Source organism: Entelurus aequoreus, linkage group LG14 (assembly GCF_033978785.1).
Source record: "Entelurus aequoreus isolate RoL-2023_Sb linkage group LG14, RoL_Eaeq_v1.1, whole genome shotgun sequence".
Classification (NCBI taxonomy): Eukaryota; Metazoa; Chordata; class Actinopteri; order Syngnathiformes; family Syngnathidae; genus Entelurus; species Entelurus aequoreus.
The window spans coordinates 43,255,386-43,269,439 of NC_084744.1; the positions used below are offsets into that span (position 1 = coordinate 43,255,386).

Sequence of the window (14,054 nt, forward strand, 5' to 3'; positions counted from 1 at the left end):
GGAGAGCCTGGCAGTTATGTTTAAAGAGTCAGGATTTGATGCAAATGCTGACATAAATGTTAATGGGAAAATGACTGATTGGAAAAGAATTGGAACTTTGCCCCTGCAAAATTAACTCTCTGTTGTCTTACAGTTACAGCTGTCATATGCATTGCATCTCACACGTGTGCATGTGTTTGCCAGCAGGTTGTCGAGCAGATGGGGATCCCTCTGACTCAGCAGGCCTCTAATGAGAGTCGACTCTCCATGTCGGAGTCTGTCTCAGAGTTTTTTGATGCCCAGGAAGTGCTCCTGTCAGCGAGCTCATCGGAGAATGAGGTAATTTGATATTTAGGGAAGACCAAAAGGATCTGGAGGTTAAAATAGAAAATAGAACGTACATTCAACGATAGGTACTTTAAGGCGGTGTTTTTCAACCACTGTGCCGTGAGATACAGTCTAGTGTGCCGTGGGAGATTATCTAATTTCACCGATTTGGGTTAAAAATATTTTTTGCAAACCAGTAATTATAGTCTGCAAATTATGTGTTGTTTTTGAGTGTCGGTGCTGTCTAGAGCTCGGCAGCGTAACCGTGTAATACTCTTCCATATCAGTAGGTGGCAGCAGGTAGCTAAAGTCGGAAACAGCAGGAGGCAGTGTGCAGGTAAAAAGGTGTCTAATGCTTAAACCAATAATAAAGAAAAGGTGAGTGCCCCTAAGAAAAGGCATTGAAGCTTAGGCAAGGCTATGCATAACGAAACTAAAACTGAACTGGCTACAAAGTCAACAAAAACAGAATGCTCGGCGACAGGAAAAACTTACTGTGGAGTCCACAAAGTACATACCAACATGACGTGACAATCAACAATGTCCCCACAAAGAAGGATAAAAACAACTGAAATATTCTTGCTTGCTAAAACAAAGTTTATGCGGGAAATATCGCTCAAAGGAAGACATGAAACTGCTACAGGAAAATACCAAAAAAAGAAAAAAAAGCCACCAAAATAGGAGTGCAAGACAAAAACTAAAACACTACACACAGGAAAACCCCCAAAAAGTAAAAATGAGTCACGCCGTGATGTGACAGGTGGTGACAGTACTTTGAGTCAAGAGTTATATTGATGGTTATGGTTTAAAGTCATATCCAGCAATTGCGACAATGACTTTTTACTGTCAACTGAGTTTTGTTTTTTAATGATTTCTGCTGGTGGTGTGCCTCTGGATTTTTTCAATGCAAAAAAATGTGCTTTGGCTCAAAAAAGGTTGAAAAACACTGCTTTAAGGGACTGCTTGTCAATTGGGCCTGATGCCTCGTTCCTCGTTTGGTCTTAATTTGATCTTTATTTCTTTATATTTAATTAGCACATAGCTTCTGGCTCATTATGTAAAAACAGTTTAGCCACTTGAAGTTTGCCTTCTAACCATATTACATATGGAGCCTCTGAGGGGCTATTAAAGAGGTTTGCTCTCTGAGCACACATTGAGCCATGTGAAGGATCACTCCCAGAGGACATTCATCACACTGTAACATGAAGGCAGTTCCATTCAGACCCAGGGCAGCAGGAGACTGCCATGAAGGCCAATACAACTGTGTTTTCTGCATGAACAATGTGGGGCAGATGCTGTGCTGCAGCTTCTCCCCCACGGGCAAGTGGAGCCAAAACCCGCCTGCTCTTTAATCAGTTTACACCTTACTTTGTCTTGAGTCTCCCTCTCTACCTGTTGTCCCGACAGGGCTCGGATGATGAGTCATACGTCAGTGATGTGAGCGATAACATCTCAGAGGACAATGCCAGCGTGACAGACAACGTTTCCAGACAAAGTAAGTCCAACTCTGTCATGGTCCTGCATTGGTCAGTTTTGCATTAGAATATGAGTGCAAAGACTTGGCAGGGGATCCTACTTAATGGAAACAAAACACTGACACACGTTCATGCTGGCAAGGCGCTTGGAGAGCTCATTTATCATTGAGGCTGAGGCCACTGACTTCACTCGGCTGCTCTGTTTCAAGATCTTTTCTTAGCCTTTATGAGTTTTCTATGTGGGAAGGTACGGAGCACCCCTCTTTCATCTGTCACTCCCGCCCTCCCATATAATGTATCTCAGCAAAGGGAACTCCTCAGTATTCCAGTCTCGGAAACAGAACTTGTTTCAATGTTATCCAAAAATATCCTTGTCCAGCATTTCTCTCCAAATTTTTTACCTTACTTCCCAGTGCCTTTTTAATCACATATTTTTCCCTTATCAAAACAAATTTACCCCTTGTATTTTGCAGCACACTTCCAGCTCGGGAGCTTGGTTTCACTTTTTTTCTTATTCATTTTGGGGACATTTGCCATTTTTACTTCCATTATTTGACATTTAAAGGCCTACTGAAACCCACTACTACCGACCACGCAGTCTGATAGTTTATATATCAATGACGAAATCTTAACATTGCAACACATGCCAATACGGCCGGGTTAACTTATGAAGTGCAATTCTAAATTTCCCGCCACACTTCCTGTTATAAACGTTTTATTATGCTGACGTATGCGTGTGACGTCACGAGGACAAGGGAAGTATTCGGAACCCGGAGAATCCTATACAACAAGCTCTGTTTTCATTTCATAATTCCACAGTATTCTGGACATCTGTGTTGGTGAATATTTTGCAATTTGTTTAATGAACAACGGAGGCTGCAAAGAAGAACGTTGTAGGTGGGATCGATCGGTGTATTAGCGGCTGGCTGTAGCAACACAACAAGGACTTAGCAGCTAGCCAAACCCACGGATGAAGTCCTTCGTCGCGCCGTCGATCGCTGGAACGCGGGTGAGCACGGCTGTTGATGGGCAGATGAGGGCTGATGAATGGGCAGATGAGGGCTGGCTGGCGTAGGTGGAGCGCTAATGTTTTTATCATAGCTCTGTGAGGTCCGGTTGCTAAGTTGCTAAATTAGCCTTAGCGTCGTTAGCAACAGCATTGTTAAAGGCCTACTGAAATGAACTTTTTTTATTTAAACGGGAATAGCAGATCCATTCTATGTGTCATACTTGATAATTTCGCGATATTGCCATATTTTTGCTGAAAGGATTTAGTAGAGAAAATTGACGATAAAGTTCGCAACTTTTGCTCGCTGATAAAAAAAAGCCTTGCCTGTACCGGAAGTAGCGTGACGTCACAGGAGCTAGTATTCCTCACAATACCCCGTTGTTTACAATGGAGCGAGAGATTCGGAGCGACAAAGCGACGATTACCCCATTAATTTGAGCGAGGATGAAAGATTCGTAGATGAGGAACGTTACAGTGAAGGACTTGAGAGGCAGTGATGGACGTATCTTTTTTCGCTCTGACCGTAACTTAGGTACAAGCTGGCTCATTGGATTCCACACTCTCTCCTTTTTCTATTGTGGATCACGGATTTGTATTTTAAACCACCTCGGATACTATATCCTCTTGAAAATGAGAGTCGAGCACGCGAAATGGACATTTAAAGTGACTTTTATCTCCACGACAATACATCGGTGACACACTTAGCTACTGAGCTAACGTGATAGCATCGTTCTCAAATGAAGATAGAAACAAAAGAAATAAATCCCTGACTGGAAGGATAGACAGAAGATCAACAATACTATTAAACCATGTACATGTAACTACACGGTTAAAAATTCTCAGCCTGGTAAGGCTTAACAATGCTGTTGCTAACGACGCTAAGGCTAATTTAGCAACTTAGCAACCGGACCTCACAGAACTATGATAAAAACATTAGCGCTCCACCTACGCCAGCCAGCCCTCATCTGCTCATCAGCAGCCGTGCTCACCTGCGTTCCAGCGATCGACGGCGCGACGAAGGACTTCATCCGTGGGTTTGCTGGCAAGCATCGGCTAGGCGTAGTAAGTAGTCCTTGTTGTGTTGCTGTAAGTATTGTACTTAGCCGCTAATACACCGATCGATCCCACCTACAACGTTCTTCTTTGCAGCCTCCATTGTTCATTAAACAAATTGCAAAAGATTCACCAACACAGATGTCCAGAATACTGTGGAATTTTGTCGAAGAAAACAAGAGGTTTTTATATCGGGTCAGATGGGGTACAACCACTTCCGTGGATTTTGTGACGTCACGCGCATAAATCATATCCAAAGAAGTTTTTCAACCGGAAGTGTGGCGGGAATTTTAAAATTGCACTTTATAAGTTAACCCGGCCGTATTGGCATGTGTTTCAATGTTAAGATTTCATCATTGATATATAAACTATCAGACTGCGTGGTCGGTAGTAGTGGCTTTCAGTAGGCCTTTAAGCTTTACCAGGCTGAGAATTATTAACCGTGTAGTTACATGTACCGTAATTTCCGGACTATAAGCCGCTACTTTTTCCCCTCGTTCTGGTCCCTGCGGCTTATACAACGGTGCGGCTTATTTACGGCCTGTTCTTCTCCGACACAGACGAAGAGGATTTCCGTGGTTTTAGTACGCAGGAGGAAGACGATGACACAATGATTAAAGACTGACTTTTCATATACCGGTAGGCTGGTTATTTTGATAACGTACAGGCGAGCACTTTGTATTAATTTGCACCGTTGTATTATTTGTACTCTGCACGAATGCTGTTCGCCATGTCAAAGATGTGAAAGTTTGATTGAATGATTGAAAGATTTATTGTTAATAAATGGGACGCTTTGCGTTCCCAAACAGTCATCTCTGTCCCGACAATCCCCTCTGTGGTAGCAGGAACCCCTATATACTACGGTAATTACACATCAAAACCCTGCGGCTTATAGTCGGGTGCGGCTTATATATGGAGCAATCTGTATTTTCCCCTAAATTTAGCTGGTGCGGCTTATAGTCAGGTGCGGCTTATAGTCCGGAAATTACGGTACATGGTTTAATAGTATTGTTGATCTTCTGTCTATCCTTCCAGTCAGGGATTTATGTATTTTGTTTCTATCTGCATTTGAGAACGATGCTATTACGTTAGCTCAGTAGCTATGTGTGTCACCGATGTATTGTCGTGGAGATAAAAGTCACTTTGAATGTCCATTTCGCGTGCTCGACTCTCATTTTCAAGAGGATATAGTATCCGAGGTGGTTTAAAATACAAATCCGTGATCCACAATAGAAAAAGGAGAGAGTGTGGAATCCAATGAGCCAGCTTGTACCTAAGTTACGGTCAGAGCGAAAAAAGATACGTCCTGCACTGCCTCTAGTTCTTCACTCTAACGTTCCTCATCCACGAATCTTTCATCCTCGCTCAAATTAATGGGGTAATCGTCGCTTTGTCGCTCCAAATCTCTCTCGCTCCATTGTAAACAAAGGAAAATTGTGAGGAATATTACCTCCTGTGACATCACGCTACTTCCGGTACAGGCAAGGCTTTTTTTTATCAGCGAGCAAAAGTTGCGAACTTTATCGTCGATTTTCTCTACCAAATCCTTTCAGCAAAAATATGGCAATATCGCGAAATGATCAAGTATGACACATAGAATGGATCTGCTATTCCCGTTTAAATAAAACAAATTCATTTCAGTAGGCCTTAAAATGGCCTTTTATGTGTTAAAATAAATTCAGTTCAACATTACTGTACCCCAAGTGGAGGAATTCAAGTACCTGGGAGTTTTGTTCACGAGTGAGGGAAGAGTGGATCGTGAGATCAACAGGCGGATCGGTGCTGCGTCTGCAGTAATGCATACACTGTATCGATCTGTTGTGGTGAAGAAGGAGCTGAGCAGGAAGGCAAAGCTCTCAATTTACCGGTCGATCTATGTTCCCATCCTCACCTACGGTCATGATCTTTGGGTTATGACCGAAAGGACAAGATCACGGGTACAAGCGGCGGAAAAAAGTTTTTCCATCGGGTGGTTAGAGATAGGGTGAGAAGCTCTGTCGTTCAGGAAGAGCTCAAGGTAAAGCCGCTGCTCCTCCACATCGAGACAAGCCAGATGAGGTGGTTCGGGCATCTGGTCAGGATGCCCCCCTGGGGAGGTGTTTAGGGCACGTCTGGCCGAAAGGAGGCCACGGGGAAGACCCAGGACACTTTGGGGAGACTGGACAAAGTAGCTGGGGAGAGGGAAGTCTAAGCTTCTCTGCTTAGGCTGCTGCACCCGTGACCTGACCTCGGATAAGTGGAAGAAGATGGATGAATGGATGGAATACTGCACATTTTCAAAATTGTATTTACAAAAATCCATCCATCCATTTTCTACCGCTTATTCCCTTCGGGTCGCGGGGGGCGCTGGAGCCTATCTCAGCTACAATCGGGCGGAAGGCGGGGTACATTTACAAAAATCACAGAATGTTAATCAATCCAATAAAAGAATATTGAACAACCCAAACTCCAGCTCTGTCCCGGCTTTACAATTATTAGGATTGAAATTTACAAAACAATTGAGAAGACGTTCAAATAGTATACTAAAAAAAGAAAACCAAATATTAATAAAAGCAACCGTATCAATAATAGTTTAATTTTTTTTAATCGATTCACAAATTATGAATTGATTTAGAATCGGAATGAATAAAATCGCAATTTGAATGTGAATATAATTTTTGAGCGCCTTTAAACAGAACATTTTATCATAATTGGTGATTTTTTTTCTTTTCTTTTGTTTTAAATGTTTTCTACTATAAACTACGTGAATCCAATTTTTGACGACTTGTGTAGATTTTCAGAAAAACAAAAAAAAACCTGTGAAAATTATTAAAATAAAGTATTGGCTATATATTATAAATGTTTTTCTTCCTAAAAAACAGTGTGAAAATGACAGTTTATCTTATACTATATTTGGGGTCGAGATTATTATGCATGCAAACTAACAGGCCATTACAATGTGCCACCTGCAAGAGGGAATAATCGATGCAGCAAGACAATGCTTCTAATGCACTTTTTCCTATATGCTGCATTTGTCTTTTTTCTGCCAGCTCTCTAGTCTGTGTCTTTAGTACATGTAGCAATAACATTTGCACCACACCTCACTTTCACGCAAACCAAGACCCCGCACTCAAGTAGTCACTGTCCACTTGTTTGGTGCATATAATGTTTCAGTAGTTTGTATTCAGCTGGTTTAAGTGTGTGCAGCCTTAGCAAACAACAGGAGGAGTTTTGATGTTCATTTTAAGATAATGGTAATTAATGAAGCATAGTCTTCAAACAACTGTTCAGCAGTTAAGGCACGTGATTGATAAGATGATAGGTGAAATATGATTAAATTGATATTGTAAACTTTTAAAAATAAGATTAGGATGGTTTTATTCATGGGTCAATGCAATAATCTGTACAATCCTGGTTGCTGAATATTGCAGCCAGAAAGTATTAAAATGTTGATATCATTGTCAAAAGTTGCACACAGAGCATCTCCAGTGAACAAAAGAGATAATTGCTATACCAAGTGTGTTCTGCTCTCAGTGGCCAATGGAGACTTTGCTGGCTGTGCCTTCCGTAACGGGCGGCGCACCTGTCTGCCGGCACCCTGCCCCGACACCAGCAACATCAACCTGTGGAACATCTTGCGGAACAACATTGGCAAGGACCTGTCCAAAGTGTCCATGCCTGTGGAGCTCAACGAGCCTCTCAACACGCTGCAGCGCATGTGTGAAGAGCTGGAGTACAGCGAGCTGCTCGATAAAGCTGCAGAGACAGAGAGTCCCTTTGAACGCATGGTAAACACAACTTGTTCAGTATCTACAGTATGTTTGGAGTATCTGTGGAATGCCATGATGTAATCAGTCTTCTATGGTACTGACTTTGTGCACAATCTCCTGGAGCTTGAGCGTATCCCAGATGACACTATGTGAGAGGCAAGGACACCGTTGACCAGTAAAATTCCAAGATCACAACATATACACTCGGGACAAGCACAGTAACAATTTAATAATTGATTATTTGAACCAGTGTTTTTTAACGAAAGGGTTTGGGCCCATTTTTTTCTTTCAATGTGGCCCCTGAGTCAAAATAATTGCCCAGGTCTGGATTAGACAGTTGTGTTGCGTTTGACTGCTGCTGTAATAAATTAAATTGGCGAAAATGTCGATGATATTAAAGAATGTGGGATTTACAATTTTACCTATGAACGATAAAACACTGAATATTAACAACACATTAACATCGCTCCTCTTTTACGTTCTAGACCACTTCCTCGATCAACATCTTTTACAGTAAAGCAAAACGCGACAAACACAGCCAACTATGAACGCAAAGGGTAAAAAAACGCCTACAATCTGATATTGTATAACTTTTCTGCAGAATTTTGTTGTAAAAAGACTTGCACCCGTGTCTCAGCCTGGTCGCTCTGAAAACAAACCCCGCCTGCTGTGCTTAGTGCCTCTTCTGCCTGGAGCGGCTGTGAAGTAGATTACCGTAATAACCTGTATATCACTCAAAAGCGCAGATTCCAACCTTTGAAATACTTTCTATAGTTCAAGACTTACGGTAATTTGAAAACAACACTGCACATTATAATGGCGGCTACACATTCAATGTTAAAGGTCTAAAAAAAATTGGGATACGTGTGGTGGGCCGGATTGAAATTGGGACTGTATTTTTCCCAGGTCTTGTCTAAGCAATCAAAGTCTGCCTGCATCACCAGGGGCGGTTTTGAGGCAGCTTTTTAAATAATGCTGCAGCGCAATCAGGCATTTTAGGCCACAACTTTAACAAAAAATCCTGAAAAATCCTGGAGGGACTGATTGTTACACAATGACCCCAATATTTGGTTATTATCATTGTTTACCAACAAACTGATGGAAAATATCACTGGTCATCATCAATCAAATAATATTGAGTTAAGAACTGCATTACATTCTTTTTCTGTCTAAATTGAAATACACACAGTACAGGCCAAAAGTTTGGACACACCTTCTCCTCATTCAATGCGTTTTCTTTATTTTCATGACTATTTAAATTGTAGATTGTCACTGAAGGCATCAAAGTATGAATGAACACATATGGAGTTATGTACAAAAAATGGTGAAATAACTGAAAACATGTTTTATATTCTAGTTTCTGATTACTGCTTTGCACACTCTTGGCATTCTCTCGATGAGCTTCAAGCGCACCTGTGAAGTGAAAACCATTACAGGTGACTGACTACCTCTTGAAGCTCATCGAGAGAATGCCAAGAGTGTGCGAAACAGTAATCAGAGCAAGGGGTGGCTATTTTGAAGAAACTAGAATATAAAACATGTTTTCAGTTATTTCACCTTTTTTTGTTAAGTACATAACTCCACATGTGTTCATTCATAGTTTTGATGTGACAATCTACAATGTAAATAGTCATGAAAATAAGGAAAACGCATTGAATAAGAAGGTGTGTCCAAACTTTTGGCCTGTACTAGGGATGTCCCAATCCGATATTTGGATCGGATCGGCCGCCGATATTTGCCAAAAAATGCGTATCGGCAAGGCATGGGAAAAAGCAGATCCAGATCCAGTTTTAAAAAAAACTCCGGTCCGTGTTTTCCAACGCACCGATTTAAATAATACATTCCACTTTTCTGCTGCTCCCTAATTTCCGTTCCGCATTTTCCAGCACACCTTCAACACATCCACAGGTCTGTGGATTCTCATGCAGTTGCTTTTCGCTGCTGGCATTACACGACAGGCTCTTCTCACTCTTTTCTGTGTCTCCCTCTCACAGACAGCAAGCGCACCTTCTTACACACGTCACATACTGTCACGTCATGCGTCACATAGGTATATGCCCTCCCCGAGCAGAGAGGTAGCAGCATGGCTAACGTTAGCTGTAATGCTAGCGCAACCGTGCGAGCAACGTTCCCTCTAAGGTGCGCGCCTGTGCAATTGCGCACTGCTCAAGCGTCCTCTGCGCACGGCAAATCTATGCCACGCACAAAATCAAATAAAAAAATAAGCGCATAACAATTTTCGACACACGGACACGACAGAGAAAACAGTTTTCGTCATCATTGTTCAAATATTGTAACGTCTGTCCAGACGCTTATCTCCATTCGGTGCCACACGCCCACATCACCAAAATGCAGAGGCAAAAATTTCCACATCAACACCGTATGAAAAAATTAGTGAGTTTTTTAGTTGTGATTTCCTTCTCTGCATGAAAGTTTAAAAGTAGCATATATTAAAGCAGTATGAAGAAGAATGTTTTAATGTAGACATGCAAGCCTTGAAAGAACATTTTGAAAATCAAGACTACATTTCCTGCAAATGGGTGCATTTCTACCCTATATTTTAACTTTAGATTTATTCTCATATCAATCTCTTTTGGCTGTCTTTTTGACACTTACATCCGGCGCCCCCCTCCACACCCGGATTATAAATAATGTAAATAATTCAATGTGATTATCTTGTGTGATGACTGTATTATGATGATAGTATATATCTATATCATGAATCAATTTAAGTGGACCCCGACTTAAACAAGTTGAAAAACTTATTCGGGTGTTACCATTTAGTGGTCAATTGTACGGAATACGTACTTCACTGTGCAACCTACTAATAAAAGTCTCAATCAATCAATCAAAACACATAGAATCATCATACTGCTGTGATTATATGCATCAAGTGTTCATTCAAGGCTAAGGCAAAATATGGAGATATATATCGTGTATCGCAATATGGCCTTAAAATATCGCAATATTAAAAAACGGCCATATCGCCCAGCCCTAGTTCAATGATGCCATTTCTGTTTGTCATGTATAATTTTGTCTATTTTGTGTTTATCCTTGAATAAACAGGTCAGTGTCTTGTTACCAACCATTGTGTATTATTCAAACTACCCTAATTCAGCTGGCTAGTTGTTATCAAGAGTACTAAAACCCTTTTCAACATGATTCTGACAACTAAGTAGGCTAAATAACTTTAAACTTTAATACATGCTCCGATAGGCCAGTATCGGTATCGGTCAGTATCGGCATCGGATCGGAAGTGCAAAAACAATATCTGTATCGGATCGGAAGTGCAAAAACCTGGATCGGGACATCCCTAGCCTGTACTGTATATGAAGAAAGATGAAATGCCTTATTGACGCACATTATTTCCAGACTAAAAGGATGTCATCCCTGGCCTTGAGTTTTGACACTTGCACCCTAAGACATCTGCAAAGTTAAAATGCTGGACTTTGTTGAAGAAAATATGTTGTGTTACCTCATGGCGCACAGCAATGTCTGCTCACACACAACATTGCACGCTACACTAACTCTGGTTTTGGCCCTGACAGGTTCTGGTGGCTGCCTTCGCTGTCTCAGGCTACTCGTCTACCTACTACAGAGCAGGAAGTAAGCCATTCAACCCGCTCCTTGGGGAGACATACGAATGTATAAGAGAAGACAAGGGCTTCTGCTTTTTCTCGGAACAGGTACACCGATTGAACCATTGGCCGCAACGTTTGGTGTAGCTGCACAGGAGCTGTTTACGCAGCTAATGATAGCCATATCAAATAAACACTGTCAGATAGGTATTTCATGGAACAATATGCTTATTTTTATGGCTGTTGTTTGCATTGGTGAAGAACTGCACCTTTTAAGAGTATCCTTATTTAGTTATGTAAGATTTAGTCAGTAAACACAATTAAGCTGCAGTTTTTTCCTGTTTTAGGTGAATAGCATTAAGATTGTTTATTTGTTTGTCTCTTAAAGGTGAGCCACCACCCTCCCATCTCCGCCTGCCACTGTGAGTCCAAGAACTTCACCTTCTGGCAAGGTGGGCTGCACCTCAACTGGAGTAAAAGGAAATTCAGATAGCCACTTTGATTTCCTGTTAAGTGGTACAGTGCATCCGGAAAATATTCACAGCGCTTTACTTTTTCCATATTTTGTTATGTTATGGTCTTATTCTAAAATGAAATAAATTCATTTTTATCCTCAAATTTCTACAGACAATACCCCCATAATGACAATGTGAAAATGTTGTTTTATTTTTTGATAGCAAATTTATTAAAACAAAAAAAAAGGTATTCACAGCCTATGTTCAATACTTTGTTGATGCATCTTTGCCAGCAATTACGGCTTTAAGTATTTTTGAATACGATGCCACAAGCTTGGCACACCTATCTTTGGGCAGTTTTGTCTATTCCTCTTTGCAGCACCTCTCAAGATCCATCAGATTGGATGGAAAGCGTAGGTTGTCATCCAGAATGTCTCTGCATATTGCTGCATTTATCTTAGTCTGGTCAAGGAGTGAAGTGAAGTGAATTATATTTAAATAGTGCTTTACATAGTGAAACCCATTATCTAAGCTACATTTAAACCAGTGTGGGTGGTACTGGGAGAAGGTGTGTAAAGTATCTCGCCCAAGGACACAACGGAAGTGACTAGGATGACAAAAGCGGGGATCGAACCTGGAACCCTCAGGTTGCTGGCACGGCCGCTCTACCAACCGAACCACGCTACCCCGTCTTGGAGGTGACCAAGAACCTGATGGTCACTCAGAGCTACAGCATTCCTTTGTGGAGAGAGGAGAACCTTCCAGAAGGACAACCAGATGGTTGCAGCAATCCACCAATCAGGCCAGACGGAAGCCATTCCTTAGTAAAACAAAGTTTGCTAAATTTCACCTGAAAGACTCTCAAACCATGAGAAACAAATTTCTCTGGTCTGATGAAACAAAGATTGAACCGGGAGACCACTCGGGATAGAGGGAAAGATGAATGCAGCAATGTACAGAGACATACTGGATGAAAACATATGCCTCCCATCCAACCTAATGAAGATGGAGAGGTTCTGCAAAGAGAAATAGGCAAAGGCTGATTTTTTTTTAGTTTTATATTTGTAATGAATCTGTAAAAAAAATTAGAAAAAAAACTTTTCACATTGTCAATGTTGGGGTATTGTTTGTAGACTTTTGAGGAGAAAAATTTATTTACTCCATTTTGGTGTAATATGGAAAAATCGAAGTGCTATGCAAATACTTTCCAGATGCTCGGTCTATAATAAGATGGATAAATGAAAGCTTGATATCTTTTTTGTTTCAAATTAATACCACCGCTTAATACGTGGATGTGGATTGCGATGGTCTTGCTGTTTATCCCCACAGATGTGAGATGGAAAAACAAATTCTGGGGGAAATCAATGGAGATATTGCCAGTCGGGACAGTGAACCTCATGATTCCTAGGTAACATCCGTCCTAAAAAACGCAATGTTGTAGTTTTCCCCCCCTTGTAATAGTAATGGTTCTGAATCAAAGTGAACCATCTACACATACTGCAGATATCTAATTCTCTATTGTGGGACTTGCAGCTTGACAATGATCCCCACAACAGTTTTTACCTCTGAATATCATTAATGCATGAATGCTGAACCTTACAATGTGTACGACTAAAACGCAGAAGAAAAAAAAAGAGTTCTTCTCTTTTCTTCCAGTCGCTTGTCTTCTTTACAAGTATCTTGTGTCGTTTTAGTTTTGGAGATCACTACGAATGGAACAAAGTCACCACGTGCGTTCACAACATCTTGAGTGGACGGCGGTGGATCGAACACTACGGCGAGATCACCATCAGAAACACAAAAAGCAGCGCGTGCCTCTGCAAGCTCACCTTCGTCAAGGTAATGAGATTTGATTACAGCTCAAGCTTGTGTAGATTACAGATGTGCTCATTAGAGGTGCTTACACAGAATGGCTATCAGTATTCATTATCCAGCTAACTGTTGCGTACTGATGAAACCGCCGTCGACAGCTTGCCTCGTCTCCAGTCAGCCTTGAGAGCGAAATGTTCCAAGGTGTGGGCTCTCGAGTTTTGGAAGGAATTGTGATTATTTTGTAATAATTCTTAATTGATTAAAAAAAATCTATTTTTTTTTCTTTTTCTCCAAAATCTGTCCTGTCCAGTCACTTCACTAAATGTGTGGGTAGAATTTTTTCAAACAAAACCAGTTTTCTTTTAGGTAATGTAGAAATGTATCAGAGCTGTTTATCTATTTTATGGAGGAATGTAGTTAATCATAGAACTGGCAACCAATGTTATCAAAAAATATTGATTTTAAAACCTCTAAAGCAGTGGTTCTTAACCTGGGTTAGATCGAACCCTAGGGGTTCGGTGAGTCGGCCTCAGGGGTTCGGCGGAGCCTCCACCGCGGAGGTCAAGACACACGTGACTCATCGTGTAAATAAAAACTTCTCGCTACCGCCGTATTAT

General features: G+C 41.2%; 1 protein-coding gene across 7 annotated transcripts in view; it reads left to right on the forward strand.

Annotated features, from left to right (window-relative positions):
* The window catches only part of osbpl6 (oxysterol binding protein-like 6), an 83,819-nt gene that overhangs the window by 52,726 nt on the left and 17,039 nt on the right, over window positions 1-14,054 (forward strand). For 4 of the 7 annotated variants that reach the window (XM_062069941.1, XM_062069937.1, XM_062069943.1 and 1 more), the window contains 7 exons: window positions 184-318; window positions 1,714-1,801; window positions 7,357-7,610; window positions 11,141-11,278; window positions 11,559-11,622; window positions 12,955-13,033; window positions 13,320-13,464. In XM_062069941.1, coding sequence (XP_061925925.1) covers window positions 184-318; window positions 1,714-1,801; window positions 7,357-7,610; window positions 11,141-11,278; window positions 11,559-11,622; window positions 12,955-13,033; window positions 13,320-13,464 — 903 coding nt within the window. The remainder of the gene's footprint in view (window positions 1-183; window positions 319-1,713; window positions 1,802-7,356; window positions 7,611-11,140; window positions 11,279-11,558; window positions 11,623-12,954; window positions 13,034-13,319; window positions 13,465-14,054) is intronic. The other 3 variants (XM_062069939.1, XM_062069942.1, XM_062069944.1) reach the window with 1 other exon arrangement.